The sequence below is a fragment of the Pygocentrus nattereri genome, chromosome 16, assembly GCF_015220715.1.
Source record: "Pygocentrus nattereri isolate fPygNat1 chromosome 16, fPygNat1.pri, whole genome shotgun sequence".
Taxonomy (NCBI): domain Eukaryota; kingdom Metazoa; phylum Chordata; class Actinopteri; order Characiformes; family Serrasalmidae; genus Pygocentrus; species Pygocentrus nattereri.
Genome location: NC_051226.1, coordinates 40,148,989 through 40,169,330, shown reverse-complemented (window position 1 = coordinate 40,169,330; position 20,342 = coordinate 40,148,989). Strand labels below are relative to the sequence as shown.

Genomic DNA, 20,342 nt, shown 5'->3' with positions numbered 1-20,342 from the left:
TGTAGTGTACTCTAGTGTATTGTACTCTAGTATATTGTATTGTATTGTACTCTAGTGTATTTTATTGTATTGTAGTGTATTGTATTGTACTCTAGTGTATTTTATTGTATTGTAGTGTATTGTATTGTACTCTAGTGTATTGTATTGTACTCTAATGTATGGATTGTAATGTGTTGTGTTGTACTCTAGTGTATTGTATTGTTTGTATTGTACTCTAGTGTATTGTAATGTGTTGTACTCTAGTGGATTGTAATGTGCTGTAGTGTACTGCATTGTATTTAACTCCTTTCCAGATAGATGCTGCCATCGCGGCAGTTGGACAGAAAATTCTGTTTGATCGTCTTGTTTCTGGCAGTGGCTACACACTAAGGCTTGTTAGGAAAAAGATAAAACACTCTCTGTTTATCAGTCATCACCAGTCTTATTCACAAAAAGCTACGTTTTCATTCCAATTAGGCAGAAGAACACATGATTCTACTTCTTTAATCACTTGGCTTCAGGTGTTAAACCTCTGGAGGTCCTCCTGCTTGGTTAGGTTGCAAGTCCCCAAAGATTTTATTCCACCAAAGGTATTTTTCTGACTTTCCACCCCAGTTTACAAGCCCAAATCTTAAGGATTATTGTTCAGTAAGTGCTAGAAAGAAAGAAAATCTTGGTGTTTGTTTTTGTAAAAGCATCTTCAAATTAGGATAGAATGTAAGAAGAAGTCCATGTAGTTTTACTGCTCAATGCCAAAACCTCATTCTGCAGATGAATATATACTTTCATCATCCTAAGAATCAGCCATTTTATTTGATTCATGATTTGTGATGAATCAAATCTGATGAATTCTTTATTTAGACCATTTTAGCTAAATTCTCTTTACATCTTCATAGTGATGATTAAAATGCTCTGAGGAAAAACATCTCTGTGACTGATCTGGTCTCTGAAACTAAAAATTCATCTAGTGTAACAAACCAATCAGGAGGACTTGGTCTATAAGGACTTGGTCCTCCCTGCCTGTCAATCACTTTCCAAGTCCAGGAGCAGCCCACAGAGGAAGTGCAGAGGAATCAAAACGCTGGACTAATTCACCAGATTCAGCGCCAGGTTTTGATTAAACTGTAAGTGCTGTATTTTAGAAGCAGAATTACTGATATTTGACCAGGATTCCAGCTCAGTGCGGGATAAAGAAAAGCCCAGAAATAAGGAATGGGACTGACCAGGGCAGGAAAGAAACGTGAACATCGGTGTGTTTTTCAGAGCTGGCGATGTGCTTCTACAACACCAGGCTATATTACTGAATAAAAAACTCCAAACAGGCAGAAACATTCTGCTGTAGTGTTTGCAGAGAGATGGTTCTCAGAAACCAACAGTGCTGGGACACATTTCCTACCTGCTTGGCTTTGGTTCAGCAGGAACAATTACACAAACTTTGTTTGGCTTGTAGGTGAGCCTGATTGTTTAACAGAGCTGCAGTGGCACATTCTGTTGTACACTGCTTGTGCTGTAAGGGAACGAGTGTAGTTCTGTATTTAAAGTCAATGCCCCAGTCAGAAGTTGGCACAATGGGGCCTCAGTACAGCCCGTTTTTCCCTGTGTTTCAAAAGACGTCTGTACATGAACAGTTAATGGGAATATTGACTGGAAATTGGTGGAACACTTCTCCTCTTTGTTAGAAGCTTGTCCTTTTTTCTTAATTTAAAAACAATTCTTAATATTCTGTAAACTGTTGTGAGGATTATTGAATTACCTGCAAACAATGTGTACAGATACATACTGTAATACTGTCTGGAGTTTTCTATGTAAGCGTTCAGGAATGTGCATCTTCTTAAAGTCTTATGCGGCTGAGCTGCTTCAGGAGACCTGATAAGAAATACATAGATTCATGAATAACTTGCACCTTCTACATTATTTGTGGTTTGTATTAATTAGCAGGACAGCAGTAATATTACAAAAACACCAGTTTTATTGAAATACACAATGAGAATGTGTAACATTGGGGAGTGAGAGGCAGTAGCCTTACTTTGGCTCTTCCATGAAACATAGTCAACACAAGCAGGAAAGCTCTGCTAGTCAAGTTAAAGACTAGAGGTCAATTCACAAATCAAAATGCAGACAACTGCATGACTGGTGAACTGGTGAATCTGAGTCACATGGCCAGAATCCAAGATTAACACATTTGGCTTCAATCCAGTTGGGAAACGGTGGGTTTGACGTGGCTTCAGTCAGTCAGTCCAACACAGACAAATATTGAAAGAGTAGCACTGTGCTAAGTATTAATAATAGCTGTTTCATCGGCTCCGGTCACTAAAAGAGCAGTAGCTTTGGCTGAATTCACCCTGAATCTCCAACAGCCCAGGACTTTTAAAAATCATCTCTCTGTAAATCATCTCTAACGTTTACTCGCTGAGGGATTGGACTGAAGTTGTTCTGAAACAGTTGTGGTTATTCGGTAGCACTTTATTTTAAGGAACACACATTGGTGGCTTATTAAGGTCTTATTATTTGTTCAATAAAGCCTGAATTAGGCACTTCTAAATAGTTTATTCACTATGTATTAATCTTTATTATGATCTGTATTAGCACATAATTAGAGATCTGTTACATGAAAATCATAAATAATTGCCTTATTAGTCATTATAACTCACAATAAGCACTTTCTTCATGCCTTATTATGCTGAATTACTGAGCATGAATTATCACCTATATTATCATCTTATCAGTGTACAATTGGCAGAATGTGATTTCTACAGGTTCTGGATAGCATCAATGTATCATTAGAGTTTATTGGAGTTTATTGCTTCTTTAGAGCTAATAAGAGTTTAATAAGTCACTAATGCTTCAGGATTTGTTCCATATTCTAAAGTGGAGTTATGATCAGCTCTAATTAAAGGCTAAAAAGTGCTAAATAGAGTTTCAATAAGTCAATTTGTGTACAATACATAAAGTGAAGATAATTTCATGACTTTCTAGTAGCCGAAAAATCTGAATACTTTACCTGTGTTCCATTCACAGATCTTAAATGGATGTTATGTTGTAAAAATGCATGTTGTCATTTCTCAGGGTGATATAATGAAAAAAACATGCTTACAGATATTTGTCATGTAATTCAAACCATTTTATTTTGCTGTTAGAGATATACACTCAACTGCTAGAAGAAAAATGTTAACTGAAAAACTGGCTGAAGTGACTATAACAATTCTTACTGGCCTATACCAGCTATATTTATAAATGAGCAAATCATAAAATTAACTCAACTTGCTGCAATTAACTACAGTTTCCAAACAGGCTCATAACAGTCAAATTGGCATTATCAAAAAAAGAAATTCTGCTAGTTATTCACAGTGTGAACAGTGAAGTCTCTTTGGCTTGATATATACAGCTTATTTCCACCGAATGGGAAGTAGCTGTCCCTTTGCCTTCATGTCTTGTATTTTATTCTTTGTTTCTTCTGTGATGTTGGCTGCACATTTTTTTGCAAATGCAGCCAAGGTCTCCTTTGTTGAGGTAGATGCAAGACTTTCATGGGTGTTGTTGGGATCAACAATGGCAAGTTCTGCAATTGCTGCAGTAAAAGCAATTGTTCCACGGTCAACATGATGTCGGCTGAATGCTTCGGACATAGTGCGCTCCTTGCTAAAGGTCTTCAGCACCTTGCGGTATCGTTTGATGACCTCCTCAGGTCCTTGGGCTGTAAAAACCAATTATCAGTTAGAATAAATATGAAAAAGATCAAGTCCATTCAAGAAATATACCTCTTTATGTTTGTTAAACTCCATCGCCCTAGTTGGCTTTTACTATGTCTGTCAAGCTTTCAAGCCTAGTATGAGAAGCATGCCACTATGATACCAGCAACAGACTTTTCAGGTTATCCACTGTCCAGCATAAAGCTATATAAGATGTTTGTTGTTAAAACGGAAAGAAATGCCATTACTGAACAAGAAGAATAAAAATGGTTCAAATATGAGTGCACTGTGGGATTTGCAGTGTAAAGCTTGCAATGATACTTTAAAAGTCAGAGGTGTCAGGTCAAGATTTTTAAGAGTTTTTTCTGACGACGATGTCTTTATGTATTAACATCACACTTATGGTCTTAAATAATCTCAAAATCAATGCTAAACTGATGAAGATATGATGACAACAGTATATAATTCACTCACATCCTCAGAATAAATGTCATTCACCGAGTTTTCTTCGAATACTCTTTCAACCTGCCCACAATCCGCACGATCCCTTAAATCACACATAGTTTTATTACATGCGTCTACAACCTAAGAATAGCTCAGCCAGTGTGTCGTGACAAGTGCCACAACAAACACACAATCCGGAGGTCTATCTGAAAAGGTTCAATTTTTGAGAGGTCTCATGTTAAGCTCCACACTTGGATCCACTACATTTACAGGTAAGCACAGTTATGAGCAAAAATGATATAAGAAATAACAGCAGTGGATTTAGCAGGTCATAGGAAACCTAAGTAAGGCTTGGCCAGCACTGTAGTCTCTGTACTTACTGAATATTAAGCCTTTGTAATAAGCCTGGGATTTTAAGGGGTTCATGGAACTTTCAGAACCATGTTGCACACTAGCCTAATTGACCTTGTGGGTTTTATGTATGTCCTGTGTACATTGAGTAATTTACTGCTTTTGTAAAGTTTAGGAAATTTGCTGAATTAATACGCAATGTAATTGATGTATGTGGTCATATGTGCATATGGAGTATTTAACAGTGGAACTGAATGTGCAAAACAAGATCTGTTTTATAATTTAGAGCATGTGAAAAGATGATAAGATGCATACATATGTCAAAACAGCATCAGAAGTAAGTCTGTTACAGTTACCAAAGAAGGTCTGCGGAGAGGGAATACTGTTTCAGCTTGTGTTTCACCTGTGTAGACATCTAAGATACATACTGCATTCTTATTTCAAATAGACTGAACCAGAGTTCACTTGGCAGGTGACTGAGACCTCCTGGGAGGACTTAATTAGTTTGAGTTTGATTAGCAGTGTTCTCACTTGAGCAGTCATTCCATGGTCTGTTTTAAATAAACCAAACCTGCCAAGTGTAAGCATTTCAAATTCTGTACAATTTTCAATGAAAGATGCATAATTTTTTAAATAATGTGTGTGTTAATGTCTATTTAATGTCTATAGGTGTAATTAGGTACTACACAGGCTGACACGGCTCAGACAAATAAAAGTGTTGCTCAGCAAAATGAGAACACCTGCTGTGCCTGCATAGCTAACCAAAGCAATACAGCTCAGGACAGACTATTTAACCTCACCTCTAGCATGGGCGGGTTTTGCAACTTTGATGTCCATGTGCTTCTTCTTCTTTTTTGCCTTTCTGAGTGGCTGATCAGATTCTGAAGAGTCACTGATACCGGTAGAGTCAGATGACTCAGATAAGGAATCAGCTTGGCCAAGATTTGCTTTGGTGTCCTCACTCATAACTTCAGAAAGCATGCCTATGTACAAACATACCACATTTTATGATTAATTTCAATTTTCTATTTATTTTTTTAAAACAATTTTTGTCATATTGTCAAACTGCCAAGTTGTCATCTAGACCTGTCGCAATCCTGACATTTTAACTGATAACAAATTGCAATCATATATGGATAATTGTGAATTACAAATTAATTGTCATTTTTACATTTTTGTATGCAATTAAGTACTAAAGTTGGTAAATTGCTTCCAGGCTGTCAGTACTAGGTGGCTTTCAGGTGCTGACAGACACAACTGAAGCTCAAATAAACAACATTACTCATTGCTATTGCTAAAGCAGTGATTCCCAATGCCAGTCCTGAAGACCCTATGCTCTGCATTGTTTTCTCTACTCTACACACCTGCCCCAAAAAATAAGGCACTTAGGCACTTGTTAGGAAGTAAACTTTCTGAATGAGGTAAGCTTGATGAGACAAAGCACAAAAATGTGCATAGTGTTGGATCACCAAAATTGGGAAAATGAACTCCTGCTCTAAAGGTGCTATTAATAACCATCAAACAAACAAATATTACTCGCTGCTACCCTCCAAAAGGGATGACAACAGTCAGAAGTTAGAATGTTTGTTATTTTTCGTAAGACACCTGATTTGTAATAATTCCATTTTCTGCTTTCTTTCATTTACATGCATTTGTATCAAACCAACTGGAGAGAATGCACCTAATTTATGTTCTATTTGTTGTCATGTAAGTATATGATTCTGACCACTAATAACTGTGGAAAATAACTGTGGACTGCTCAAATAAGTTGAAATTATATAATAACATTATAATCACAATCAGGCAATTATACCCGTGACAGGTATACTAGTATCTTTTGTAGATTTACATTCTTTCTCAAACCAAGGTTTCACAGTTGCTGCTACCAAAATATACTGTGAGTTCATTAGACAGATAATCTATTACTGTGGGAAAGGTTTGTTATAATTCTCTAATCCCACCGTAGGGGCTGTTTCCATTTACTCATAGGTGGACATCAAACTGGGAAGGCCTATTAGAGCCCAGGAAATACGCGGCAATCAGTGTGAACTTAATTGTGCTTTACTGAACGACAGCAGATCATCCATAGCCCTCATGCTTCTTCAAAGCAGTCTTATATACTCTTAAGTTGACTCATAGAACCGACAGCAAAGCATGCATCCGAATGTAACTCGATGTTAGGCTTATAAAAGGCTGATATGAGATGGTACGATGACTTGAAATGATATGAAACTGATATGGTCTACGAAACAAACAGAAGAGAAAAAACGATTACAAGCTTCTACATAAACATGCACTAAAATCGCTGAAATTCGCACCAGCTAAAGAACTTCAGTGAACACATAAAATGATGTGCCCGAGGCACATAATTAACGTTCTGCTAAGCATTACCTCACTCTGTATAACAATGAACTCTCTCACACATTATGACTTGTGTTAGGTTTAACTTAAGCTACATAACGACTGTAACTGCTAACTCACATGAGGTCATGCACTCATATCAGTGTAAATAAAGTCCTTCAGCTCTCTACGTGTGCGACGCTTGCTCTCCCCCTCTTGCTCTCCCGCTCCGTCTGCGCAGCATGCTCGCTTTCTGCCGCGATCCGCGTGAGTTCGGTCCGGCGGCGAATTCGGTCCGGGCGGAAACTACAGTCAAATCCTCAGCCTTCATAACAGCCGCCCCTAAATCGCTCCCATGATTTACAACACTGGAAAGGCTGACTTAGTTGGAGGATGTATCCTGCGGCATGTCGTTGTCTCTACCAGCTACTGCAGGAAGGACGATGAGTCTGGCTACAGGTCTAGTATAGACCTTACTGTGGATAAGAACATCCACAGACCTCACTTGACCATCTCTACTGGGGTGCACCTTCACTACCTTGCCGATAGGCCATTGCGCTCTCGCCTGCCGAGGGTCCACCACCAGAACCACGGCTCCTACTGGTATCCCTGGAGAGGACTTAAACCACTTGACTCTAGCTTGCAGGCTGGGGAGGTAATGCCGAATGAAAGCTGACCAAAACTGATCAGCGAGAACTTGTGCATGTCTCCATTTCCGCTGACTAAATTTAACTGATTGTGGATAGATCACCTGGGGGAGGGCACTATCAAGCCGCCCCATCAGCAGAAGATTGGGAGTCACTGGGTCTGTATCAGCTATGTCAGATGATACGTAACCTAAGGGTCTGGAATTCAAAATGTTCTCAACCTCGAGAAGGACCGTTTGCAAGATCTCTTCTTGAACTGGTTGCGCTCCTACAGTCTTGTAAAGCGCCTCTTTGATAGATCGAATCTCTCGCTCCCACACACCTCCAAAGTGAGGAGCCGCTGGAGGGTTGAAATTAAAGGCAATCTGCTGCTTAGCCAACAGACACTGCAATTCTGGTGACATGGCTTTGAAGGCTACTTCAATCTCCTTCTCACCTCCTTTGAAGTTGGTGCCTTGGTCAGACCATAATTCCTTGGGAATTCCTCGCCGTGCTATGAACCTTCTGAGGGACATTAGAAATGAATCAGTACTCAGGCTGTGGAGTATCTCAATGTGTATGGCCTTGGTGGTCAAGCACTTAAAGAGAATCCCCCATCGTTTCTCCAAACGTCTACCCACCTTCACCACAAAAGGTCCGAAACAATCTGTCCCAGTGGAGTAGAACACTGGCTTAAACAAACGTAGTCGAGACTCCGGGAGGTCTGCCATTTTGGGGACTTCTGGTTTAGCTCTCCATCTGTGGCACTCGACACAGGCTCGCTGGTGTCGACGGATGGCCTCTCAGCTTCGAAGAATCCAGAAGCGTCGCCTCATCTCTGCGTACACTCTCTCAGCCCCAGGATGGTGAAGGCTCTGATCATATTTCTGAATAAGTAGCTTTACGGCGGGGTGAACTGAATCCAAGACAATGGGGTGCACAATGGCTGCATCTAGCTCTTTGGCTATCTCTCAGTCGCCCACCTACTCGAATCAAGTCGCTGCCTACGTCCAAGCTGGGCGCTAGGGTGAGCAAGCGACTACTGCATAGCAAAGGTTTACCAGCCTTCAATCTGGTCAGGTCTTCGCCAAAACATTCTTGTTGCGTTCGCTGCAGGATAAACATCTCCGCTCTTGTATAATCTTCTGCAGTAGGAACATCTCCAGAACTGGGAACCCCATGTTGCTTCTGCACCACTGACTCTACGAGTTCCTCCCAAGACTCAAACTGCTGATAACTCAACTCTGTAGAGGAAATCGCACCACAGAACACCGAACGACGAAGCTCTGATGAGTCAGGCTCATGTCACGTTTCTGGGGCTGCTGGCCAGCTCTCTGCACCTAGGAGGAGGAACAGGGGCCCATGAGTCCACCTACTGGGTTTACTCAGTTCTATCAGTGTCTTCCCTCTAGTGATATCATCGGCCGGATTCAGCTCTGAGTCTACATAGCGCCAATCTGAGGCATCTGTGATTTCATGGATTTCGGCTATCCTGGTACCGACGAACACCTTAAACCTGCATGACTCCGATTTGATCCATGCTAGTACAGTAGTTGAATCTGACCAGCAGACACAGCCATGTATCTGTAAGGTCAGTTCCTTCTGTAACAACTGAGCTAGCTGAGCTCCACTTACAGCTGCGTAAAGCTCCAATCGCGGTATGGACAGTGTTCTTTTAGGCGCTACCCTGGACCGTGCCATCACAAATGAGAGGTGTGTGGTACCTGATGATTCGACTGTACGGAGGTAAGCTACTGCTCCGTATGCTGTCTCTGACACATCGCAGAAGATGTGGAGCTCTCTAGTAACTTCTGCCTGGTTGACACTCCGTGGCACATGGGATCTTGGCAAGTGAATCTTGGGTAAAAGTGATAGCTCTTCTTCCCATCGGGTCCAACTTTGCAGCAAGTCACCTGGGAGAAGGGGGTCATCCCACCCACGACGTTTCCCCCACAGACGTTGGACTATTACCTTGGCACGGGTCACAAAGGGAATGATGTACCCTAGAGGGTCGTACTGACTTGCTAGGACTTTATAAATAACTCTCATGGTGGCTGGACCATGACTCATCACCCAACTCTTGTATGTCAACATGTCTAAGGGGCAGTTCCAACTGAGCCCTAGGGCTCCCTCTCCTGATTCAGTATTCTCATGAGCCAGCCACTGTTCACTGCTGCCTGACCTAGCTTCAATTGGAAGGTGACTGGTGACTGACTGCACGTTGCTCGACCACTGCCTTAACTCAAAACCTCCTCTTGTGAGTAATGCTCTCAGCTTGTCAATCAGCTTCCTGGCCTCTTCAGCTGAGGGCAGGCTCTGTAGACAATTATCAACGTAGAAATTGCGCTCTACTGAGAGTCTCACATCTTCACCCGGTTGACTATTCTCCCTTACATGTCGTTGCAGGGCATAGATTGCACAGCATGGACTGCATGTTGTTCCAAAAGGTAAGACTCTCCACTCATAAACATCAGGTGGATCTTCTTGTCTCAAGTCCCGCCATATAAACCTCAAGAGTGGACTGTCCTCTGACAGAAGTCTAACTTGGTGGAACATGGCTCGCACGTCTCCACTAATGGCTACTGCATGCTCTCTAAAACGCAGTAGAACTCCAAGGAGTGATGAGCCTAAGCTTGGCCCCGGAAGGAGGGCATCATTCAGGCTAATTCCACCTGACTGAAAGGAGCAATCGAATACGATCCGATTCTTAGCATTGTGTGAGACCATATGGTGTGGAATAAACCACGATTCTCTTTCATTGGGAGGCCTCTCTTTGAGCTTCATCACTGACCCTGATAGAAGTAATTTCTGGATTTCAGCATGGTAGGCCGCTGCACTCTGAGGGTCTTTAGCAAGCTTCCTCTCCAAGGTCCTGAGCCTAGGTAACACAGCAGCTTCTGAGGAACAGAGCAGGGGAATATCTCGCTTACGTAACAGAGGCGTTGCATAACGATACATACCCTCTACTTCAATGCGAACTGTCTTTGTTTCTAGCATTTCTATGGCGTCGTGGTCTTGTCTTGAACGGGTGCAGTCCTGTTCCCTACGGAACGGAACAGTGTCAACTCGCCATAACTTCTCTACACACTGGAATAGCTCTGCAGTATCCGATACCACTGAAGTGTGTAAACACTGCTGCGGAGATAACCCTCGTTCCACCAGCCTAGTAGGTCCCTGAAGCGTCCATCTCAGTCTGGTGTGGACGGCTGCAGGTCCACCTGGAGGACCTAACTTCACTGGCTCGATGGGGGTTATAAGGTGAGGGTGGTCAGCACCAACTAGAAGAAGGGATTTGGCTCTCTCGAATGGCTGGAGTGGAAGACCTGATAAGTGGCGGTACTGAGACTGTAATTTGGATACTGGATAGGCATGATCTACTAGGGCCAACCGAGAAGCTGTGAAAGCTTGTGACACCTGGTAGCGTCTCCAGGGCTGTGAGAAAGGAGAGATTTGGAAAGACACTGAAGACCCATTTAGCATTTGAATGTCATGTCGTATGGTCCTCAAAGTAAGGCTCTCAGGGGTTCCCTTTAACCCAAGTATTCTTGTGGCTTCTGGTAGGAGTATAGTGCGCTCAGATCCATCATCTAGAACGGCAAATGTATCTAGGGTGCACTCTCCACAATGAAGCAGGACACGCACTACCTTAAGCAGTACACGATTATTGCTGACAGGCTTATTCAAATAGAGCAGCTGGGTGGATGTGTTCTCTAAGTGGGACTCGGCCTTCAGCTGATCCCTTTGGGGCTGGTCATTCACTGCGTGAAGGATCCTTAAGTGTCTCCTCTTACAGAAGGAACAAGGTTTCTGTAGGTCACAATGGGCAGCTTGGTGGAGCCGACCGCAGCGCCAGCATCGTCGGTTCTGGCGGATCCAGTTAGCTACCTGGTCCTTAGTCAGGGTTTGGAAGGCTGGGCACTGGCTGAAGGGGTGCTCGGTGCTCTGGCAGTAGAAACAATGTGACTTAGGTCGGCTCTTAGGTGGAGCTCCAGTATTAGTGCTGGTTTGACTCCTTTCATTTTCTACCCCAATTAGAACGGTGGCAGTAGTGTGCTTGTGACGCTGAATGCCCTGTAAGACGGGCTTGGCTCGCCTCTCCCTCCTAGTGTGCTCACTCTCATATTCCTGACACCATCCAGCTAAACCTTCCAATGTATATGCGGTGTTTGGGTGATGCAGCAGATGGTGGCGAAAATCTGCCCGACGATTTGGGGGAAGCTTATTGAGAAGTCTAGCCACGTGAGACCTGCATTGTAGCTCTACACTACCTTCTGGTCCCAGAGTCCGCAGCATACCAACTAATGACTGGACCTGGAGTGAAAATTTCTCAAAGGCCGAAGGATGGCCATCTTGTACATCGGGTAGGTCCATTATGTGAGCTATCCTCTGGAGGGCAATTTGGTGAGGCTGACCAAACCTCTCGTGGAGGGCTAAGATGGTGTCAGTGTAGGGGGTAGACGAATGGAGGTAGGATTCAGCTATCAGGCAGGCTTCTTCTATCTTAAGATGGTCTACTAACACCTGATACTTGAACAGCTCTGTACTATCTGGAGGTAGGAGGTTGTCTAGTGCCATCTTGAGGCGAGCGAACTCACTGGGGTCTTTATTACGAAATTAGGGAATGGTAGGTTGGGGTCCTCTATAGTACCGCTCCACTCCTGAGGGGTTGTGGACTGGCCATGCAGTATGACCAAGAGTATGGGCGGTAGGTTCAGAGCTTAACTGGGGGGCCTCAGAACCAGGGTAGTGCAATACAGGGCTAACAGCATTGGGGTCAGAGGACGCCATTTTCTCTACTTGTCTTGAGTGGCTATCACTGTTAACTACCTTTGGTGTTGAAGTAGCTGGGTTAACTCCCTTGTGAGAAGGAGCAGGGGGTTCATAAGCACTAGCAGAGGTTTCAACCTCTGAGGAGATCCATGGAGGAGGAGCAGGCCACTCCTCCTCTTCTGTCCAAGATGACTTGACTGACTGCTGCTGACGGACAGGTTCTGAATCGAAGGGGGAGCCTGAACGTGTAAGATGACATGCTTTCTCCATTAGTGTGACTAAATCCTCCTTCGCTGCCTGGAGACGGGCTATATCAGCTCGTACTGCACACTGGGTTTCGTGTAGCTTTACATTTTCTCTATGAATTTCATCCATCTGTGCTTGATAGATCGTTTGAAAGGGTTCTCTACCAACTAGGAACTGGGAATTGGAGCCTAGAACACTGTGCGCTTGGTGTATGGACTGCTCAGGGGAGAGGTGCCACTCATCAATGATGGTGTTCCATCTCTGTTGTGAGGGGCATGAGACATGGTTCAGTTCTGTAACTGCTAAGGGGCTTGCGTCAGCTCCCGTTAATAACTGATCTGGTGTTTCATTAAAGCCTGCCATGGCTACTTCATAATCTTGCAAGTAAGCTGGACAGCGCTTAGGGCGGACAGACTGCATGACTGTTTACACTGACTGGCGTCAACGATACCAGCAAATGTCCATCCGGCTCGAAGGACCAGAAAATGTGGGAAAGGTTTGTTATAATTCTCTAATCCCACCGTAGGGGCTGTTTCCATTTACTCATAGGTGGACATCAAACTGGGAAGGCCTATTAGAGCCCAGGAAATACGCGGCAGTCAGTGTGAACTTAATTGTGCTTTACTGAACGACAGCAGATCATCCATAGCCCTCATGCTTCTTCAAAGCAGTCTTATATACTCTTAAGTTGACTCATAGAACCAACAGCAAAGCATGCATCCGAATGTAACTCGATGTTAGGCTTATAAAAGGCTGATATGAGATGGTACGATGACTTGAAATGATATGAAACTGATATGGTCTACGAAACAAACAGAAGAGAAAAAACGATTACAAGCTTCTACATAAACATGCACTAAAATCGCTGAAATTCGCACCAGCTAAAGAACTTCAGTGAACACATAAAATGATGTGCCCGAGGCACATAATTAACGTTCTGCTAAGCATTACCTCACTCTGTATAACAATGAACTCTCTCACACATTATGACTTGTGTTAGGTTTAACTTAAGCTACATAACGACTGTAACTGCTAACTCACATGAGGTCATGCACGCATATCAGTGTAAATAAAGTCCTTCAGCTCTCTACTTGTGCGGCGCTTGCTCTCCCCCTCTTGCTCTCCCGCTCCGTCTGCACGGCATGCTCGCTTTCTGCCGCGATCCGCGTGAGTTCGGTCCGGCGGTGAATTCGGTCCGGGCGGAAACTACAGTCAAATCCTCAGCCTTCATAACAATTACACTCAAATTGATATGCATTGATAAACGTTTTGCTTATCAAAGGTGTAATAACATTTTTTAAAAATCATTTTCTTTGGTACTGGCTGCCATTAAAATACCTTGGCTGAATGATGGTTTACAACAAAATTATGTTTTAAGTGAAATTACTGGGCTTAGTGGGCGGCACGCGCTAGCACCTCACAGCGAGGAGGCCCTGGGTTCAATTCCCTGGCCGGGCAGCCACGGTCCTCTCTGTGTGGAGTCTGCATGTTCTCCCCATATCTTTGTGTGTTTCCTCCCACAGTCCAAAGACATGCAGTCAGGCCAATTGGACATGCTAAATTGCCCCTAGATGTGTGTGTGTGTGTGTGTGTGTGTGTGTGTGTGTGTGTGTGTGTGTGTGTGTGTATTTGTGTGTGTGTTTGTGTGTGTATTTGTGTGTACTGGGCTTAGCTTAGTTGCAGTTGAACAAGTCAAGTGGAGCAAACACAATAATGAAGGTAACTAATGATACCCTTGTTCCTAAGCTGGTCCCTGAGAAAGTCTCTCTCATCCTCCAAATCCTTGATTTTTTGTTCTTGCCATCGTAGCTTCTCTTCAAGAAATTCACACTTAGACATGGAAGATGTACCTGCATTAAAACACAAACATCAAATAAATACATGAATAAATAAATAAAAGGAATAAATCAATGTTTAAAAAATTATAGCAATTAAAATTGATAGAAATAAATGTTCAGGCTGTACTATTTATCAGAGGACAGTGATATAAAATTAAAGGTTTATTTTCTGTAAATTAACCACATTATAGACTGTTATGCTAGTTGACTACAGAGCATTAACTGCTTACTAAGTCTGATGTGACACTTCTGCTTGATCCAGGCGAGCTACCCTTGTCCTTTGTCTGAACTAGTACTGTAATGACAGGAAAATATTAATATCATATTCAACTTTTTAAAATTATTCTCATACACAACACTGATGAGCTGTTACTCACCCTCATGGTGCTCCTTTTCACCAGGGACATTACATTTACTCGCCTCCTTTGCAGTTTCAAGAGCTTTGATTAGTTTGTTAACTTAGGAAGTAAAACTAGTCTTATAATTAATTTTCATAGTTTTATAATCACATTTTATCTGTAAGATCAAAAAATTACAAGTTAGATTAGCTATTGGTGTTCTATTGGACTCAGGGTCCTATGTAGCTACATGCTAACGTTGGCTGATTTAGCTGAATACCCTTAACCATTAAACAATCACTCCCAATGTTCAGTGTTAAAAGTCATTTATATGTGGAATATATTTCATTATTTGTTAACGTCAAATATCAAACGTGACAAAAGATTTGGTAACACTTTATTTGAAGGCTACCTACATAAGAGCTTCATAACGCATTCATAAGCACTGAATAATGTATTTATAAAGCACTACTTGAATATTTATGAAGAGCTTATGCCAGTACTCACAATATGACATAGGATGTTTTATGAAATAAATTACATTTTATTGACATGATATGAATGTGTTGAACATATTTACAGCACTATACATCATTATCTGTGTCAGCATTCTCAAGATATCATTGTATTGACATTTGGTAAAATATGCATGAAAACCATCCCCTCTTCCCTTCATGGTATATAATACATAAAGGTTGCTTTTTTACAGTTTATATATGAATTTGAACTTAACGTCATTCTTTTTCCCTCTTAAACCAGGTACATGTAGTCTCACAGTAGTGTCAGCAGGACAGTGCTTACCTGTTACGAAGTACGTTTGACGGCTTCATGAAGGAATTTGATGCCCTTAAACTAAAGTGATGGATATTTACTTCATTTATAACACTGTTATGAAGTATGATTCCCACAGGATGTAGAGGTTATAAGACAGATGGCTATTTATGAACACTACATATCTGTTCTATGAATGATTTTAAGGCCCTCAAACTAAAGTGGTAACACATTTTCCATTCATAACACCTTTATTAAGAAGAATTCACTAGACATGATGACTGTGAAAATGAAGATAATGTTAAAATGAAAAAGAAAAAAGACAACAAATGGAATGCTACAACTTTGTTTATATCAAACAGATAAATGTCACAAATACAGCTCCAAATCACATCCTTATCCATATTACTGGCTACAATGGGCATCAAAATACACACAAGAGAAAACAAATATATGCACCTTATACATTTTTGCCTGTATATTTCTGATCTTTGCAACAACAACAACAAAAATAAAACCAGCAGCATCAAGCTCACAACTGGTACCTTTTACTGGTTATAATAACTGGTTCATTTGCACAAACAAAACAGCAAATGGAGAGCTATAACCTTATTTATAAGAGACACAGCAAAAAAATATATATATTAGTTGTAGTTTGGTTAAGCCACGTTCTGAACTGTATTAGGAATTTGACACAGTGTAACAGTCTTCCAAAAGAAGGGCATTATGCTTAAGAAGACAAGAAATAGTCCTTATGAATATACTGCCACTAAAACAAAAAAAGGCAGAATTACAAGCTCATGCTTCTACATTTTTTACTTCTGTGAATAAACAATTGGTAGAAGCTCCCCTTTGCCTTTCATCTCAGTTTTTTTTTTTTTTTTTATGTCTGCAGTGAGCGCAGAATGGCATCTATCTGCAAATTGAGCAAGCTTTTCTTGTTTCTTGTCATTCCATGGTAGAAGGCTGGCAAAAACATCTGGTGAGGCAATGCTGAGTTCTGCGATGGGTGCAGTACGGGCAATCGTGTTCCTGTCCACACCCAGGCGGTCAAAAGCTCTCTTCATTGATCCAGCCTGCTTGTAATACTTTAGGGCCTTCTTGTACCGGTTTATCACACCAGTCATAGTCTTCACTGCAAAATAAACTTATGTTAATATATAAAGGAAATACCTTAATGGTTACATATTAAAAATAAATAAATAAGATTTAATTTGTAATTAAACTTTTTTCTAGAAGTACAATCTGCATGTCTGTAAGAAGGCATTACAACATTAAGCCCACAATACAGCTTTTAAAATAAAACCCAGAAATAATAGTGCAGATATTCATATATGATGATTAAAACAACACTATGTAACAATTTTATACATGTATGTGTACAGCTCAAAGCGTACTTATGACAGTGGTGTAAATGTAAATTACACATTGCAACTGAAGGGGCAAAAAAATACCAGATCTTGCATAACGCCGCTTTAAATAAATCTAGAATTGTAATGTCATACTTTTAAATAATAATGCTGACATTTGGAGTATTAATCCAAACTATTTAGACTGCTATTGTTCAAGTGATTTCTGACTTTAAGTGCAAACTCAGAGAAGCTGCCTTATGAAATGGTGACACTTGGTAATAAGGTAATTAACTGGCTTGTTAAGCTGTTATGTTTTGTGAATATTATTAACATTTGTTTATTTGTTAAAAAAAGAATATATAAAATGCTTCATACCAAGATCACCTTTAAAGCAAAGATTCATTGTGAGTTTGACATGTGTTCAGGATAGTCCCTCCAAATTTAAGATTAAGATTAAAAGATACTTTTTTGATCCCACAAACGGGGAAATTCCACCTCCGCATTTAACCCATCCGTGAAGTGAAACACCACATACGCACTCTAGTGAACACACACACTAGGGGGCAGTGAGCACACTTGCCCGGAGCGGTGGGCAGCCCTATCCACAGCACCCAGGGAGCAGTTGGGGGTTAGGTGTCTTGCTCAAGGACACCTCAGTCATGTGCTGTCGGCACTGAGGATCGAACCGGCAACCTTCCGGTCACAGGGCCGGATCCCTAACCTCCGGCCCACGACTGCCCCAAATTTAGACAAATAACTAAAATCAAAAGAATTATTTTGCCTCAGAACATAATAAGAAAATGCTTATTGAAATATTAAGTATTATAGCATTGGAAATGAGCTTATAGGCTATAGGGGATTGGTGGCTTTCCTGTATTTTATCAGCCATCTAATGTCATTCTGATACCAAACATTTTTGCAAACATTAGTTTGCATGAAAACTGATGCACAAATATTTAGGCTTTTTATCATCATCATCTTAGTTTGATAAGTTTGCAACACCAGTTTATGGCCATCACCAATTTGTAGCCAGCAAGATACTATGAAAGAGAATGCTGTACATAAAATCTAAAGCATGTCACCATGTACATTATGAACAAACTACTCAAACTCACTTCTCATCCGAGGGTTGTCGTAGTGGGATGACTTCTCATTTTTTACACGTGGTTTAGCCTCTTCATCAAATAGCAGCGAAAAGTTGAAGGACCCAGCAGACTCTGAGTCAGAAGATATCTTTATGCTGGAAGAAATGGCTATAGCATAGACCAAGATAACAGAATCAATAATTGTTGTGTTAATTCATTATTATTATTATTATTATTATTATTATTATTATTATTATTATTATTATTATTCTGTGACAAAGAAAAGAAAGAAAAAACATGTATTTCCAAAACAGTAACTTTACAAATGGCAAAACTGTTTTGTACCAAGCAATTCTGTACCACTTCAAGCAAATGTAAATCACTGTAGTACTGGAATTTTTAAACAAACAAAAGAAAAAAAAAAAAAAACTCGGCATACCTGAACTTGAAGACTGGCCTTTCCCTTGTGATGTCAGCTGGCTCTGTAGGAAAGCTTTATCAGCTTGAAGCTCTTTAACCTTCTCTTCAAGAAAAGAACACTTTGTCTTTTCAATCTGGAGCTGGGCCTTCACTTTTTGCAGCTCCAGAACTGCAGATGGAGAATCTGACATGGGGAAAATACTCGTAAATGTAGGTAATAATGTGAAAAGACATTGCAACCAACAAATTAGAAATAAGAACATCAGATAACCAGGCTAACACATGGTGCCAAGCTCAGTGAAATGCCCATAGCACTAAAGGCAAAAGTTAAAAAGCTGTTGGTTAAGGCATTTCTGGACTGCAGTGTTAATAAATATAACTTTTTAAACTGATATTTACTAGAAAGACTAATAAATGGGACAGAGAGCAGAGTAATTTTGTTATTTTCAGCACACAAACCTTTAGTTTTAGCAAATGACTGGTCTGAGGCGGTGGAACTTGCTCCCGCTGCAGCTCTCGGTTCAGCCTCAGGCTCAGCCAGAGCTGTGGTGGACCTTACGTAGCGACGCTTTCGGGTATCCATCTTCGACTGCTCTTCGAAATAAACACGTTGTTTAACGTTAATAAGAATTCCTTGAAAAGTTTAGCTATGAAATAATATGGTGCTAACTGGGATATACATAGCCAAACACTTAAAACTATATTCAAACCTAGGTTAGCTGACATCAGTTAATGAAGTTAAAAGTTAAGCCAGAGATACACATATAAATTAGCAAGGCATATAACTAATAACTCTGTTTCTGCAGATAGGTTACTTGCTCAATGGAACATTACAGGCAATGCTTGGCATTTTCCTCCGGCATGCATGACAATCTTAGCTAGTTAACCTAACGTTAGTTGGCTAACGCTTGCTAGCTAGCTAATCGGCTCAATTATTCAAATACGAGTTCAAGCATAATAACATTTCTTTACTTCTGCGTAATGTTATATGTAGCTATCAAATTAATCAAACAGCAAATAAAAGTGTAAAACAGCTAAATAAGTGCAACGCATAGCATACTTACATTTTTAGTGCCTTTTTTCGTGCCTTTTCAGGATGGAGGGTGCTTGTTGCTGCAGGCTGGTAAAGACTGCGTGGGTGGGTGGCGTCGGTAAAAGTGCAAATGCCTTGTACAGCATTAACTTTTTCTCAAGTGTCTCAAGTATCTTTAAAAATACTGTATAGACACTTGTATTGATGTATTTGATTAATTAAAGATTGTATTAGAAATATAGGTTTATTGCTCATCTTTACTGCTGTGACGTCACTAAATTAGTTACCTTTTTTTTAACCTCAGCATGTACAATGACCCCACGACCCTGAAGGAGGAGCAGCTTGGAAAATGGATGGATTTATGTACAATGACTAATCTTAACAATGAATTTTTGAGGGCAATGTACGTGTCTGAAAGAAAACTGGTGAGATGGATGCAACATAAAGGTATTCTAAAAAAGATCATGAAGTGTGGAGTCTGCAAGCTGCATATGAGGCTTGAGAAGTGCAGGACTGCTGATGGATTACGCTGGTAATAGCAAAATCTAGTTGTTTACGTAGCATAGCCTGCTGAGCCTAGGTATATAAAACTACAAATGGTTTTATTTCCTTTCTAGGGCATGCACCAAGTTCCACAAAAAAGTGAAAAAGTCTGTACGACAGAACTCCATTTTCTACAAATCACACTCAAGTTTGAAAAAATGGATGCAGTTCATTTACAGGTTCGATTTCATAATTTTATTCTCACTTTGTCCTGTTCACTTACATTTCATATTTTAGTTACAAAGTGACTTTTGACTTTAACTTAACTGTCATTTGCTGACTAATTGGAAATAGCAGTGTACATATTTGTCATTGACTCATCTGCTTCCCCTTAAGAGATCTCTGCTGAAAACAGCTTAGACCAGCATGAATTCTATAAGTTAGTGTATGCTGATCTAGTGCTGGTTTATCTGATTACCGAGCATAGAGATGCTGGTTGACCAGCATCTAAAACACAACATATACTGCTTTTGGTGGTGACAAGGGATGTCAGAACACCATGTCTTAGAGGCCAAGG

General features: G+C 40.9%; 2 protein-coding genes across 2 annotated transcripts in view; both read right to left on the bottom strand.

Annotated features, from left to right (window-relative positions):
* LOC108414337 overlaps positions 1–20,342 on the bottom strand; it is a 679,571-nt gene that overhangs the window by 607,641 nt on the left and 51,588 nt on the right.
* On the bottom strand, positions 3,197–14,609 carry LOC119265433 (coiled-coil domain-containing protein 106-like). Its single transcript, XM_037546161.1, has 4 exons — positions 14,514–14,609; positions 14,179–14,295; positions 5,264–5,446; positions 3,197–3,673 (listed from the first exon to the last, which is right to left on the bottom strand). Exons 2-4 carry the CDS (start codon positions 14,282–14,284, stop codon positions 3,366–3,368), a joined length of 597 nt encoding a protein of 198 aa, XP_037402058.1. The 5' UTR covers positions 14,285–14,295; positions 14,514–14,609; the 3' UTR covers positions 3,197–3,365.